This window comes from Emydura macquarii, unplaced genomic scaffold (genome assembly GCF_026122565.2).
Source record: "Emydura macquarii macquarii isolate MOO-44397 ecotype Brisbane River unplaced genomic scaffold, CSIRO-AGI_Emac_v2 contig_1119, whole genome shotgun sequence".
Lineage (NCBI taxonomy): Eukaryota > Metazoa > Chordata > Testudines > Chelidae > Emydura > Emydura macquarii.
This window is the reverse complement of record NW_027131256.1, coordinates 1,113,784-1,129,892: the sequence shown is the minus strand read 5'-3', so window position 1 is coordinate 1,129,892 and position 16,109 is coordinate 1,113,784. Positions and strand designations below refer to the sequence as shown.

Sequence of the window (16,109 nt, the reverse complement as noted above, 5' to 3'; positions counted from 1 at the left end):
TGGAATTTCTATCTATAGAGATTCTCAAGTACAGATTGATTCATTTAAGATTTTTACTGTATTTGACTCTATGCTTTCTTTCACATATAGTGCCACTCCCCCACCAGCATGACCTACGCCATCATTCCGATATATTTTGTACCCTGGTATTACCATGTCGCATTGATTATTATTGTTCCACCAAGTTTCTGTGATGCCTCATTTAATAACAATCACTCAAGTTCACCCATCTTGGTATTTTGACTTCTAGCATTCATAAACAAGAACTTATAAAATTTGTCAAGATTTAGTTGTTTGCCTTCACGTGATATAATTGAATAGGACTTTTTCATTTGACCAGTTTCTATTCAGTTCCTACATGCACTATCTATCTTCTATTCTTTACTAGAATACAGAATATCCTCTTTAATAAATACTCCCCAACAGATGTCTATGTCCAAACCATGTGCTCCTCCACTCCTGTCAGCTTTCCCCCAGCCCTGAGTTTAAGAACTCAACGATCTTTTTAATTTTACATGCTAGCAATCTAGTTGTGTTCTGGTTTAGGTGAAGTCCATCCTTCCTGTATAGGCTCCTTCTTTCCCAGAAGGTTCCCCAGGTCCTAATAAATCTAAATTCCTCCTCCCGACAACAGCATCTCATCCAAGCATTGAGACCCTGCAATTCTGCCTGTCTAACTGGCCTGGGGGGTGGAACTGGAGGAGGAGGAAGCATGGAGATCTTAGACATTAGTCTCTTTCTTAGCAGCCTAAATTTGGCCTCCAGGATCTCTCTCCTATCTTTCCTTATGTCATTAGCACCTATATGTACCATGACCAACTCCTCCCAGGCACTGCAGAGAAGTCTGTCTAGATGTCTCATGAGACCCACACCCTTGCACCCAGCAGACAATTTACCATGTGGTTTGGAAATCTGATGGGAGTCTAACATTTCCTTGTGTTCCTCTAGCTCAAAAATGGCTTATTACTCTCCTTTCAAACTCACCACAGTTAAGTCTCCTGGAAAATTCATGAACTAAATTTAAAGAAAACAGGTTGTAAGTAATTAAGCTAGGTTTTTAACAGTTGCTGTATTTGATTTGAAATGTTTGCAGTGTGTGGAGGAGCCGTTTGTTCTCAGGTGGTTGACTGGCTAAGAGATTGCTCTTTATTGCCTGGCTCTAGTCACCTGGCATGGCTTACAAAGATTAACGCAGTACCTTTGTCATGTGATATGGGTCAATCTCTAGTAACCTCCCTGGCTTTGATCAAGTCAAATAAACCAGAATCCTCAAACCTGGGTCCTTAAATGTAGGCATTTAAATCCTGACCCCAGCTGGTCTGAAAAGCGCTCAGCACCTCTGAAAACCAGGTCACTTTCATTAGATAGATAGACAGGAGTGTAATTTTATACACCCACGTTTGCAAATGTCAGCCATAATCTACTTGAGCCTCAGTTCCCCCATCTGTAAAACGGACATAACACCTCAGAGGACTCGGGGCCTTTTCGGTAGTGATAAAGTTTCTGACTCTTAAACCTCTTCAGAATACACCGAAAACTTTCAGCGAGCCCCCGACAGCCGGCGTATTTGGACAAGTGCCCCTCGCTACACTTTGTCCTGCAGTTGGCAACAACCAGAGACCTGAGCGCAGGCGGCTGGGGGACCGGGCCCCCTTCTCCCGCGGCAGAGGGGCAGGCAAAGCGGGTGTGGAAGCGCGCACCCCGCCTGCACACACGGGCTGGATGTAGCGGGGCGTTAGATGCAGGGTCTATAGCGCGAAGACCCTCCTCAGTGCTACGATCATGGGGGATCGGGTCCGCCCCTGAACCTCCCCGGTCTCTCCTTATTGATCTCCCCCCTTCGCCCCCGGGGCCAGGCGGGAGGAGGCGCGGAGAGAAGCGGAGCGGCCTGGCCGGAGCCACTTCTCGTGCACCAGGTTCGCCCCGCCCCGCCCCGCCCCGCGAAGCTGCTGTTCTAGCCGGGGGCGGCGGCGGCGGGATTTTGTTGCGTTTGGCTCGGAGATCGCCCCGCTTCGCTTGCAGCCGGGCTGCACTGTCCGCCCTGCCTCCCGCCCCGTCCGTCGTGCCGCGCCCTGTCCCCGCTCCGCGCGGCTCACGCCCCGGCCCCGGCCCCGGCCGCGTCCCGGCCCCCCGGCAGGGAGAGACCCAGCCAGAGCTGGCGGGGACCCAGCCACAGAGCCGCGCCGCGCCGAACCGAACCGAACCGGACCGGACCCGGCCCAACCCTCCTGCTCGGGGCGGGCCGGGCCGGGCCGGGATCCTGGGACCGCCCCTGGCGCGTGTGGGTCACATCACAGGCCCGGCCCGGCTCCGGCGCAGTGGATCCGGATCAGCTCCTCCCATGGGAGCCGGGGCTGATGATGACGTCATACCATCCGGATCAGCTCCTCCAATGGGAGCCGGGGCCGAGATGACGTCACAGAATCCGGATCAGCTCCTCCCCTGGCCGCCAGGGCCGAGGTGACGTCACAGTATCCGGTCCAGGCGGCTGCGGAAGGTCGCTGCTGGCTCCGGCTCCGCTCCCGCTATGAAGTGCGGTGGGGTCACGGCGGCCCAGGCGGCCACCCCGGAAACGCAGCAGATCGTCGATGAGGTGAGGGGGGGGCCCGGCCCGGCCCGGTCCGGAGCTGCGGGCCCAGGGGGGAGGGACCGGGCCGGGTGGGGTGCAAGGAGGCCTCGGGACTCCATGGGGTGGGGCAGGTGGAGCCCGCTGTGGGGCGGCGAGGGGAGATGAGCCCGGCCGGCCCGGCCCGGTCCCAGTCCCGGTCCCGTTCCTCTCCCGAACGCTAAAACGTCGCTGGGGTTCCGCTGTGGCTTTACCCCCAGACCGCTGGCAGTCCCAGGGGCAGAGCAGAAACCGGAGTGGGCTGTGGACTGCTCTTCGGCAGCCCCGCGTCTGGGACGAGTGGCAGGAGAGCGCCGTGTGTCCAGTCCGGGGGGGCCGGGGCCAGACCAGAGGATGGAAACGGGGATGATCAGGAGCGTAGGCCAGGAGCTGTCTGTCTGTTGTTTGACCATGTGGCGTTGCTTTTAAATTAGCTGAGCCCACCCAGAAAAGCATGAAAAGATACCTCCGGTATAGAGTCAGACCTGGAAGGGACCGCGAGAGGTCATCTAGTCCAGTCCCCCGCACTCCTGGCAGGACTAGGTATTATCCAGACCATCCCTGGCAGGTGTTTGTCTGACCAACTGGCTCTTAGAAATGTCCAGTGATGGAGATTCCAGAGCCTGCCCAGGCAATTGATTCTAGTCCTTAACTGCCCTGACAGGAAGTTTTTCCTAATGTCCGACCTAACCGCCCGTGCTGCAATGTAAGCCCATTGCTTCTTGTCCTGTCCTCAGAGGTTAAAGAGAACAATTTATCCTCCTCCTCCTTGTAACAACCTGTTCTGTACTTGAAAACTGTTATCGTGTCTCCCCCCCTTCAATCTTCTCCAGACTAAACAAACCCAGTTTTTTTCAGTCTTCCCTCAATCATATTTTCTAAGACTTTTAATCATTTTTATTGCTCTTTTTCTGGACTTTCTCCAATTTGTCCACATCTTTCCTGAAATGTGGCGCCCAGAACTGGACACAACAATTCAGTCGAGACCTAATCAGCTTACAACACCACTCCTGCTAATACAGCCCAGGCTGATGTTTGCTTTTTTTGCAACAGTGTTACTCAGATCTGAGTTGACTCATATTTAGCTTGTGATCCACTATGACCCCCAGATCACTTACCAAAGTACTCCTTCCTCGGCAGTAGGGATGTAAAATATCAAACGGTTAACTGGGAAGTATTGGTCTCCCCGTTTAGAGCAGTAAACGTTACCTAATGCAGTAGTTCCCAACCTTTTTGAGTGAAAACCCCACTAGCTAACACTAGGTAAAACCCATGCCCCCCCGACCCCTCCCTCACCAGCCATAAACACACACAACCCTTATACACACATACAATAATCACACTAAATTACGTTAATAATAATAATAAATTACTACTGCACCTGGCATGGAGCTCAGGGAGCTAAATTATCTCAATATTACTGAAGCCTCATGGACCCCCCCCATAATCTTTGGCGACCCCTCCCCCCCCCAAGGGGGTCCCGCACCCCAGGTTGGGAACCATTGACCTGATGTACTCATTAAAAGACACCGCAACCATACCAGCAAATAGGTAGCAATTGTGTTGTGAGAACTGGGTTTTAACTTGTCATTATTTTCTATGGGCCTTATTTCCCTGCCTGTGTATTTCTCTCCATTTCATAGTGTATGTATTGTGGAGCTAGGTTCTGCTTCCCCCTTGTTAGGACCATTATGGAACTGACGTCACAGTTTGGTAGCATTAAACCTTCAAACGATATTAAGTAGGTTATTGGCAACTACTTTTCCAGAGCACCCACAGTTTGAAGATGAGGCGATCGAAAAGAAGGAATCATTTCCTAAAAGTAACCGAAGACATCGTTAAATGTAAACTGTGTAACACAAAGCTGAGGTAGGCAAACAGCACCGGAGCAACGCTGAACCGTTTGAAGCTGAAACATCCCTCTGTTTCATGTGGGGGAAAAAAAAGGCAAAAATCAAACAACACTGACAGCGTTTGTTTCTGGCAGTTCATGAAAATGCAACACACAACGTGCCAAAAAACTAAGGGCGTTGTTGTGCATACTACAGCTGTGCTGCCTACAAGTGTCATTGAGAGCACAGATTTTCACGCATTGATGAATTTTGTGGAACCTCCTGGGACTGATGAGGCCTGTGAGTCAGTGTTTCTGTGGTAAAAATGTCAGCCCTCGAGGCACATATGACTGCGGCTCATCTGCGGAGCCCAGATTTAGGGTGGAGAAATAAAAATCTGCTGATCCGGGATGTCTAGCACTCCTAGCAGGGCATAGAATCACCGAGGATGTGGCCAATGATCTAGCTGGATTTTTTCTTTCTGTTTAGTGCTTCGTTAGCTCGTCAACACGTCAGTCATCTTGGCACAGAATGTTCACAGCAGCGGCAGTGACGGGCACACTCATTCCACTCTCTGGCTCTTACCCGTAGTGCCGAAGGAAAAGGAACTGGGATTGGATTGACTGTGCTCTCTGTGGGCCGTATTCTCTCATTTGAAGATACCAGGTTGCTGGGAGTTGTTTTCATTTTGCATGCCGAGAATCAGGCCCAGGGGAGGGTTACAGCCTCACTGCTTCACTCTTGGCGTTTCAGAAGAGCACCTCTCATTGCGTGGGGGAATGCAGGTGGGGACAGGAGCCTTCCCCCTGAGACAGAAGGCATACAGAGTGGCCAGAGCGTGCTCTCCTGCCTTATGAGAGGGGAGAATGCTTGTATGAGAAGCCCAGAGCTCTGCTCAGCTGTGAAGGGAGCGAGTTCTTCGTCCTGTCTTCTCCTGCAGAGGCTGAGGGGGAGTCCTGGATACAGGAATCTTTTATGTGCATTTCCATGCCATGGTTTCACAGAGTAGCCTGGGGAGCAGCCAGTTGGAGTTGTCTTTGCTTGGGGGCGGAGAAGGAGAGGAGCAGGTGTGCTGACTCAGCAATACAATGGCAAATGGATTTTCAGGAATTTCCTTTTCTGAGCTGAATTGTGTATTTGCTCCTTGCTTGTGTTCCTGCCCTGTAGACCAGAGAGAGAGGTGGAGGAATACATAGCCATGCACTAAAAGAAGGTAAGACCGGTTGAGCTGAGGTTGAGGCAGGGACTACAAGGCTGCATTACTGATCAGTATAATTAATTTGTCTTGTCCTTTAAAAATAAAGTTCAGAATTATCCCTCTCTTCAACCTAAAGCCTGTGCTGGAGCTCGTGTGCTTCAGTGAGCTGAGCACAGAAAGACAACCAGTAATTTGTGAATTCTCTCAGGTTCTTATCGCTGCCTCTATCTATGATATTAGACTAGTCACTTTCTTTCTCTGCGCTTCAGTTTTTCCATTCTGTACAATGGGAATAATAATACCTAGCTCACAAGGGGTTGGTAAGCCTCAGTTAATGATCCAAGAATTTTTTAAATGCAAAACACACATTACTTTATTATTGCCAATCACAAGTAGAAGGTATCATGCTCTGAAAGAACCATTAAACAGACTTTCTAAAGCCTCAGACTTAACTTGCTTTCAGTTGTATTCCTGTAGGAAATGGCATTCTTATTCTATAGGAGAGTTTTAAAATATTTGTTTAGACATTACTTCAGCACCAAATTATTTCACGGTTTTAAAACTATTATATTTGTTGTATGTCTCACACACAAACAAAGCCATGCATGCCCAATGCGCAGCACGTATCAAAGGAGACAGATACCACAAAGAGAAGCACCTACTCCTGGTGTAATATTCGTGGATGCCCCTTCCAAAACACAGATGTTTTACTGTAATGATTTATTTTAAATGCTTGCATATTACATAGTGCTATATACTTAGGCCTAGATCCACCATGGTACTAAGTACATAAACCCCAGACATAGGTGCCAAGTCCTGGCATTGGCTCTGTTGCGATCCACAAAACTTCCACCAAATCCTGTAGGTGCCTAAACTCACCCAATGCCAAATTCTTCAGGGTAAAAGTTCCCTAGGTTTCTGCCTCTGAGCATGTGCACGGCTGCCTCACTCCAGGCATCCGAATGCCTGTCTCCCACCTGCGCCCCAGAGAGATTCACAATGAGTCGGGGATGACTAAGTCATCCACCTAAGTCACATGCAGGGCCCGATCTGGTAGGCGTGCTCGGAGGCCTCCTACCAGACCGAGTCTCATTCAAAAGCTGGCCGAAGGAGGCGATGGCAGTGCTGTTAAAGTACTTGTACGCCCTGGAACGGTCACTGGGTGAGAGAGAGTGACTATAGCCTGGTGGCTAGGGCACCCATTTGTGAGGTAGGAGGCCCTGGGTCCAGTCCCCTGCTCTTGACTCTTTCATTATTGATCCAGCTTCAGCAGGACAGAGTGAGAGAGCCCCACATCAGAATACCCCATAATTCAGTGGTTAGCGCACCCACCTGGGATGTGGGAGACCCGGGTTCAATTCCCTTCTTGGATTGAGGGGAAAAAGGATTTGAACGGGGCGGGTCTCCCTTCTCCCTCTAAAGCAGAGGAGGGAGTTGAACCTCAGTGTCCTACATTCTAGGTGAGTGCTCTGAACAGTGGGCTGGAAAGCCCAGCTCCCTGTCCTCCCCCCCTTTTGTGTGGGCAAGACAGGCACCTAACTCATTCCCACAGAAACTATTTAGGCACCAGAGCCACCTGACACCAGACAAAGGGTTCCTGTTCGTGAATCATTAACAGAGAGGCACTCCCCTGCAGCCTGGGCTTAGGTGCCCGTCTCCGTTCGAGGGGTGGAGGTTGGCAGTGAGGTGCCATGAAAATCAGATCCACTGAGTGTTGCAGTGTCTGTCCTTCTGTACGTCCAGGCGTTGTTAACCATTTTTAATTTTGAAAAGGAAGATGGAGCCAAGGAGGACTCTTGTTGCCAAGAGGAATGGTTGTGTGTGTTTTTGGCACCGTGTTTTTCAGCTGTAGATTGCAAAGCACTGTGCATAGGTGGGTCAGTATGATTTTCCCACCGTACAGAAGGGGAAACTGAGATACAGACAGAGGAAATAACTTGCCAAAGGTCACAGAGCAAGGAAGCTGGATATAGAAGCCAAGTCTCCTGAGTTCCAGCCCCATACCCTGTCTGCTGAACCATGCGGCTTCCCCAGTTTCACTGTCTGTCTAGAACTGGGGCCAATTGGTGACCCTGTGTCTCCACTCAGGGCAACTGCACTTGTATTTCCCCTGGGTGCTCCCTCAAGGGCACCCACTCTAGGCTCCCAGTTTCTCAGCTGTCACTTCTCTTTGGAGACCTGGGTCTCGTTCCCTCCTGACCAGGGTTTTTCCACACTGCAAAGTTCCCTGCCCACACTGATATTTCCAGCAAGCCAGACTGCCTAAACTGCCCAGCGTCTGGCCTTTGCTTTCTCTCCAGAGGCTATGCAGAGCTGTAATTGCCAGCAATTACAAGTTACCACACAGCTCTTTCTAAGACAGCACATTATTCTTGAGGTGAAAACAATACAGAGAAAACGATAAAAGAACCTACATCCATGCTAATAAGCTTACCAAAATCAGCCCAGCTCCACCCTGGGCTCTGGTAGGAGTCAGTCCTTCAAATCACACAAAGGGGTTTTTCTGTAGTAACAGCCTTCTCAGAACTAGCATGGCCACGCATAGTTCAGTCTCTCCTTTATACAACGTGGGCCTTTGATCAGCAGACAATGGTCCTTTCCTCAGGGTGGAACTTCAAAAGGCTGGTTTTTTGGCATAACTGGAGTTGGGGAATTTGCTTACACCTCCCCCCTGGAGATACCCCAGGCAAACCACTTGATACTGTTTGTCCCAAAAGCCAATTCTTGTCTGGCACATGATTCAATACAGTCTGTTGAAGGTCATAAACTTCCCAGGATTCAGATCACATCTGCCCTCCTAGAGAGAGAACGTACAGTCCCAGCTCACAATAATACATAACCTTTGTATTTAACACACTGGATCCCAAAAACTCACTTCAGTAAGGTTTTTCCAGGATGTTGCAGGAAATTGCCACGTCTGTTACACCCTGGAACATCTCACATTTTAGCCATTATGTTTTTGAGAAACATGAAGAGCAACATGTCCAGAGACGCCGTGTCAGTGTGACCTGTACCACGTCTGAGAAGCACTAGCAGTTGGTGCTCATGGGTTCCAGACTTGAAATCTGTCTTGAATAACTAGTAAAACCCTTTCTTTCTCTCTCTTTCTCTTTTTTTTTCTTAAGGTGAAGCTTCAGGTGGAAGAAAAAGAAGGGAAGAGATTTGAGGTCTTCACTGCTGTGGAGTTTAAAACTCAGCTGGTTGCTGGAATAAATTATTTCATCAAGGTACAGGGCAGTGGGGAATGGGCACCCAATTTGAATTTTATATGCCTGGTATCTTAGACCTGATTTTTGTTCATTTAGTTAATTACAAAGAGGTTCCTGTGATTTGACCTTTGGAATGGGTGCCACAGAGGGACTGGCCTCTTTAAGAGAAGTGGGGGGTCCAGCACACCTGTTATTCATCAGCTTACCCCCAACTGACCTTAGAGGAGGATACCTCGGCCCCATAGAGGTGCGGGGGGGGAGGGGGAAGATTGGCAGGAGAGAACTGTTTGAGACCAGGAGAAAGCAAGAGAGATCTGGAGAGCCTGAGGGGACTGACCGGAAGCAACAAGAGACAGCTGGCTGGAGTTGCTTGGCAGAGAGCTGAGTTGAGAAGGAGAGCAGTGACTGTGAGCTCTGGTGAAGAGCTTGGAGGAAAGCTGTGACCAAAGCTAGGGACACCAGACAAGCAGAAGGCTCAGGCAGCATCCCCTAGGAAAAGGGAAAGATCCAGCCTGGTCAGGGAGGCTGAGCCCAGAAGTTAAGAGGGTTGTTTGCGGGAGGATGGATTCCCCTGAGTAGGAAGGGTAGGAGTGACAGGCAGGGAGGCCTGGAGGAGCGGAGCACTGCAAGAGAAGGAGCTCTCAGGGTGAAGACGCGAGTGAAGGGCTGTGGGAAGACTGGTCGCGCTCAGGCAAGGAGGCCTGGAAAGGGGGCCCTGGATCAGGGCAAAAGGAACTGGGAACAAAGTGTTCCCCGGTGGTGACTTGCTGGAGAGGGTGATGGAAAATCCCTCTGTAAGTTTGTTTGTTGCGGACCCAAACAACCTTCACTCCCCCCTGCAGTGACACCATGCAGCAACCGTGTGATTATGATGAAGGCATTTTAGTGTCTGTGGTCCCAGAGTAGCTTAGAGCAACTCTCTCGCATTAATAAATGACCACCACCCCTGCGAGGTAAACCAGTATGATTATCCTCCTTTTACAGATGGGAAAGGGGCACAAAGTGTGTGACTTGTCCCAGGGCCATGCGATGAATGTGTGACAGAGCCAGGAAGTGAGTTCATGACTCCTAATCTGTGCCCCAACAAGAAGACAGCCCCTCCTCGGCTCCCCCTGCCTTTTCCCCAACCCACATGCTAAAATGTCCTTTTATTCCATGGAACTTACTGTCCCTTTCTTCTGACCTTTCAGGTCCATGTTGGCAATGAGGAGTTCTTGCACTTGCGGGTGTTCAAAAGCCTCCCTCACGAGAACAAACCACTGAGCCTCTCCAGTTATCAGAGCAGCAAGACGAAGCATGATGAGCTGACTTATTTTTAGGGGGCTTTTTGAAAGAGCCTCTCTCATATGGTTTTATAGGCGACAAAGTGATGTTTCCTGTATGAAAATGAAAGAATGAAAATATTAAAACTGGAAGTCTGAAAAATCAATTCCTTTTATACAGTTCTTTCCCTCCACATTGTCCTAAAGAAGGGGCCTGATTCTCCTCTCACACATGTAAAACAGGAGTAGTTCCACTGAAAGCAATGAAGTTACACCTGTGCAAATTCCATATAAGTGACTAGAGCAGTGTTTCTTAACCTGGGGTTTTAGAGGGGTCGCAAGTGCAGAGCTGGTATTGGGGGTGGCAAGAAAGGCAATTGCCTGGAGCCACAGGGGCGCCATGAAACTAAGTTACATGCCTCAGCCCCATGGGGGTGGGTCTCAGGCTTCAGGGGTACAGTAGTTTGGAAAGGTTAAGAACCACTGGACTAGAGTATCATGCCCATAGAATCTGTGGTGAGCTAAAGAGAAAAGGGAGTGTAAACATGTAATTAGCAGGTATATCACTCTGTTCTCTTTGCTCTTGTTGAAGATGTTTGTGTTGATTTGGGTTGTTTTATTTATAAGGTCGGTCTTCCTCACAGCCCCAAGGAAGGGCCATCTCCCTGAGAGACCAGCCGCCATTGAAGTACAAGTACTATATAAGAATGAAGCATTATTATAATAATTGTAACTGGTTGAACAAAGGTTATGCTATATTTGTAGCATGCTAGCTCAATCAGAGCTAGCCCAGGTATTTCTCCGTGTGCTGGGAATTACACCTCAAGCTCAAAGTGTAGACATCAAATGGAAGAATCATGAGATTCCCCTGAGACACAGTAAGGACAAGAAGCCTAACACCTGAAGGGAGGTGCATTCAGAGAGACCAGAAAGGCAACAGCGGTTCAGCTGGCTCTGTGACCATGACAGTACCTAAATATGGACTTAAGAGCCTAAATTTAGGTAGGCACTTTGAAAATTTTGACCCCAGCAAACAGCAACTTTGGTAAAAATGTTTGAAAGACATTCTAGAGGAGATTTTTCAAAGAAAAATGGAATCCCCCATTTGATGGGATTAACACAAGGAAGAAAAAGAAGAGCCCTTCTTCGTTTCTTGGTGTAATGAGATAGAATTTGAGCCACACATTAGTTCAGCCTTACTCTAACACCAAGAATGTTCTGTATTCTAAGAGGAACCCAAGGAAGCTGGGTCATCTGCTCTGCAGACCTTTTTCGGAAAACAATAGTAAAAGAATGCAAGTCATATATCAAGGTGTGTGTGTGTGTGCGTGTGTGCGTGTGCACTCTGTACTGCTTATATTCCTAAGGTGTGAAAATTGTTAATGTAACCCTGGCCTTGCACATGTAAAACACTGCTAAGGAAATATTGTTACATACACAAGACAAATTCTAGTATATGACTGGTTAACTTGTCACGTGATTGTTTTCAACTAATGCTTGAAATTGGTGAGTGATGCTCACCAATTATATCTTGTATATAAATGTCAGCACTCCGGCTGCGGCTGAGATCAGAGAAAATGATCACTGCTGAGCTATTCAGGAAAAAGAGATGAATTGGCAGATAGTGCCTGTTTGGCTGTTGCATGGGAGTGGCCCATCATATTTCTTTTTTAGGGTACTTAAACTAACCTACAATGGAGATCAAGTTAACATGTATTGAAGGTTTGGTATGAAAGTGCCCCCTTGTGCTGATGCAATATAAATAGTGTGACACATTAATGAATCATAGAAATTCTGGAAACAGATCTAGAAAGCAACATACTGTAGCATCCATAAGTACCAACTGTTACCCAGGGTCCTCTCAACACAACGCTCAGGGTCAGTGTACTGTTGGCGAGGCGGGGTCAGGAACAAATCAAAGGGGGACACAGTGCATCCGTATGTTTAAAGCTTAGCACAGACCCAAAGTGCTTTCAGCCAGAATTACTATTTTATTAGATCTCAAGCACATGCAGATATGCAAAAGGATACAGTGCCCCAAACAACAGTTACCCATGGTCTGGAGGGGTCTTGAGTGGTCAAAGGACAAGGTTCAAGTGGCCAGCTATCTGCCTGGCCCTGGGGATTCCAAGAGATGTACAGAAGGCCGAATCCAAATTCCTTAGATCTCTCTACCCCTTTTATGGTAGCAACAGCTACAATTACATCAACAACATGCCAATCAAAGAAAAGCCATTAAGCAAACTTTTTAAAGGTGTTAGTCCTGCAGCTGTGTTTCCAGAGTAACAGTTCAAAGATACAGCTAGACTTCCTGTGTTTTAAAGATACAGACTTTAGCAGTTCCAAAGGAGAGCTTAACAAGGAAGGCAGCAGGGTTATGCTCACTTCCTGTGGATACCTTCCTCTCTTCCTGACCTGCCTAATTATGCTAAGGCTTCTACAAAGGCCTACTACCTTAGCTGCTTTTGGCAATATGATAATTGGGATTCCAGTTAGTGGCAGTGGCCTGGATATTTTGCTGCACTGCCAACATCCCCCCTTAACACCAACCACCATGTTAACATCAACTCCTGCAGAAGCCATGTCTTACCACATGGCAAGATCCTGGAAAGTAAGTTACTGACTCAAGTGAACTTGTGACACAACAGGCTGCTTGAGACGTATCACCTGTGACTTCCTCAAGACTTCTCTATTCTGGGAACTACCAGGAAGTCTCAGGTAAAACTGGATAATACCAACCCACTTCTCAATGTCAGAAGTTTTCTGGAGCATTCACAGAACTCCGGATGAAAAGAAAAACGATTTCAGGATCAGTGTTGCAACAAGGTAGCATGCTACTTACCTGCCCTTGCTCAAGCAATGATTTATAAAAATCTGGAGTACTGCGGTAGGGAAAAATCCAGTAAAAATTATATGTGAAATATGGTATGAGAATCAGTTAACTACCATGGATTTAATTGGGATACTGGTAAATTCCCTTGAATATTGAGTCACAGAAAAAGTCTTCATTCATTACTCATTTTTGAGTTTAAGATATCACCCTTCTAATTCATTCATTAAAAATCCACATTCTATAGGCTGATTAATCAAGAATGACATGGTTCCAGGACTTTGCTATCCACTACATGGATGATATGGCTATATTTAGCAATACCAAGGGGAAACACAAATCACATGCAGGGAATGTGTTGAAAAGTCTCAGCAAAGTAGACGTCACAGTCAAGGTGTCAAAGTGTGGGATGGATCATTGCATGGGCAGAAGCACATGTACCTGGCAGCTATGCAATCTAGCAAAAAATGACAAGCAAGCTGAGTAAGTTGCAAGGCTCAAATTCTACTTGCTAGAACAGTGCATGGAAGCATCAGATCCTGCGAGGGTCCTGCATCTGCTATTCCATTTCACCTTTACAGTGAAGGCTGAGATGGCCTGTTCCACCCTACTTTGGATGTAATTGCTCATGTGGGCCTTGTTGTTTATTAGATACATATGCCCCAGCCTACTTACGAGGCCTCTTGCATGCCCCCATTTCAACCCCACTATTTCTTACTCCAAGGCCTTGTTCTGGGTGACAAGCAGTATAAAACCATCCTGAGTTTCTGGTTGATGGCTGCCTCACCAGCAGAGCTGGGCTTGGGGTGAGATCCCTTGGCATCATGGCTCCATCAATGGAGTGAGGAAGGACAGGTGTAGATGGTACAGGTCAGCGGAATGCTATGCTGGTGATTGGTGTTATAGGCAGGGCATGAAGTAGGGTGCTGGCATGGGGGAGATAGTTGCAGGGTGGTGATGATGATAAAGTGGATGTAGATGTCAACTATGAAGATGACGGTGGCTCAGTTCAGGTGCTGATGTGCTGGGGATCGGGGGGAGTGTTGATCGGTGTCCTAGTGGAGGGTGGGACTGGGTGACATGCTGCATGGCAGAAATAACAGACTGGGTACATGCCACTTTTCTGTGATGCCGGCCTTGACCAGAAACCCCATGTGCACAACCGGAGGACCCACACCTGAGCGATATGTGAATTTCAGCCAGCAGGAGCTATCCTCAACCTGCTCTTCTGGAATAGGGATGGGGGGTGGGGGGAGGCTGTGACCGGGTCTGCTCCATCTTGACCTTTACTGGTTATAACTGTGGCAGCTGCTCACTGGCCAATGCTTCTGTTGTCGGCATGGGTTCATTTCTTCACCATCCCACAATTCTGACACCAGTTTAATATCAACGGTAGCCAAAGGAATGAGTCAAAACCACATTAGCTAAAAAAAATCCAACAAACTCTGTGTCTAGTGCCCAGATCCTCAAAGGTATTTAAGCCTCTAACTCCCACTGACTTCAGGGACCTAAATACCTTTAAGAATTTGGGCATAGGGCCCTAACACAGTAGTGCCTGCCACCCCTCAAAAGAACACTTTATTTCACCGGTGACTTCCCTAATGGGGGCGAGGCAGCCCGTCACAGGACGGTCTGGGTCATTCTTTAGCTACGCACCAAGATGTGGAGTCCAGATCTAGGGCAAGTAGCAGTCTATGGCCTGGCCCTTCGGTAGGGCAGGCAGACAGTCTCGAGCCCTTTGGGGGAGGGGTGCGGGGGGGCGAGTAGCAGTCTATAGCCCGAGAGGGCAAGGAAATGGTTCAAGGCCCAGGCCCTGGCAGAGGGGCAGCAGTCTCTAGCCTTTAGCAGGACAAGTAAGTAGTCTATACCCGGCCCTTTGGCAGAAGGTAAGGGACAGGCTCTGACTCTCAACAGGCATTCACCCCAGGTCAGGGTAGGAAGGGGGGGAGGGGGACACAGGCCCACCCGTCTCCACTGTGTCCCAGCCCAGGGCCCTGTCAGAGCCGGAGTGTCCCGTCACTGGGTCAGCGGGGCTCCAGACAAAACACACTGACTCTGAGCGAGTGCAAGCTCAGCTGGACCGTAGTCGACTTCCCTGGGCTACTTCCTCCCACCCTCTCCCTAGAGTACCTGGTCTCCTGTGCCATACTCCAGTTCCTCTTCGCTTGCCAGCAGGTCCAGGAACTGTTCAGGGTCCTCTGCGGAGGGCAATCCCTCTAGGTCCCAGTGTCCAGGTGTTCCTTCTGGCTCAGGCAGCTCCAGCAGCCCCCTCCTGCTGGTCATAGGATCCGGGGGTCTCCTTCAGCTCATCTGGGTCAAGCAGCTCCGCCCGCTCTCCGGGCCCCACACCATGGGTAGATCCGGCAACTTCTCCTCCGGGTCATAGCAGTCAGGTGCAGCTGTACGCTCGAGCACACAGGGAGAGGCATCCTTCTCCCTCGGCCACTGGGCTCTGACTGAGCGGGCAGCCCTGGGTTTTATAGGCCTAGCCCCGCCTACCTGCTTCTGGTCAGGTGCTGCCTTCCTGGGTTCCAACTGGGGGGTGGTGTTGGTGTTGTGTTTGGCTCTCCCTTGGTGTCAATCTCCGAGAGAGGCCACACCTCCCAGCTACACGGCCATAAGCTGGGAAGCATGCAGTCACATACACACATAACATCTAATGCCAGACTGTTAAAACAGTGATCCCATCTAACACTTCCAGCTAAAGAAAAGATCCTAGAATGGTTAAAGGAAACGTGGTTTGATAGTATTCTGTCTGGCAAAAGAATTACTTGTCAACAGTTGTGGTTGTAAAATCTACACTCCTTATTGTTTGTCTTTATAGTATCCAATTCTCGATCTATTTGAATGATTTCTGTCTGGTTCTTTGATTGTTTCTGTCTGTTGCATAACTAAGATAATAATCAGTTAAGGTGGTGGGATATGATTGGTTAAAAATTATGTTACAATATGTTAGGATTGGTTAAAGAATCATCTTGTAATGTTGTTAAAGAATGATTGGTTAAGATATATTATAAAAACTGAGGTAAACCAGGAAGTAGAGGGGAAGATTTATTGATGTAAAGGACTGGGGGGGGTCCTAATGGATGCTTGCTTGAAAAGATCCCAATAAACCTGTTGTATTGCCTGATGCTGGACTCTGGACTTTTGCTTCTGTCAGCGAACTAAGAACT

General features: G+C 48.6%; 1 protein-coding gene across 1 annotated transcript; it reads left to right on the top strand.

Annotated features, from left to right (window-relative positions):
- The first annotated feature begins 2,440 nt into the window (after positions 1-2,440).
- On the top strand, positions 2,441-10,273 carry LOC137151653 (cystatin-B-like). The gene is made up of 3 exons (XM_067545955.1): positions 2,441-2,593; positions 8,761-8,862; positions 10,035-10,273. The coding sequence occupies exons 1-3, from the start codon at positions 2,528-2,530 to the stop codon at positions 10,161-10,163; spliced, it is 297 nt and encodes a 98-aa protein (XP_067402056.1). The 5' UTR covers positions 2,441-2,527; the 3' UTR covers positions 10,164-10,273.
- Positions 10,274-16,109: the final 5,836 nt, after the last annotated feature.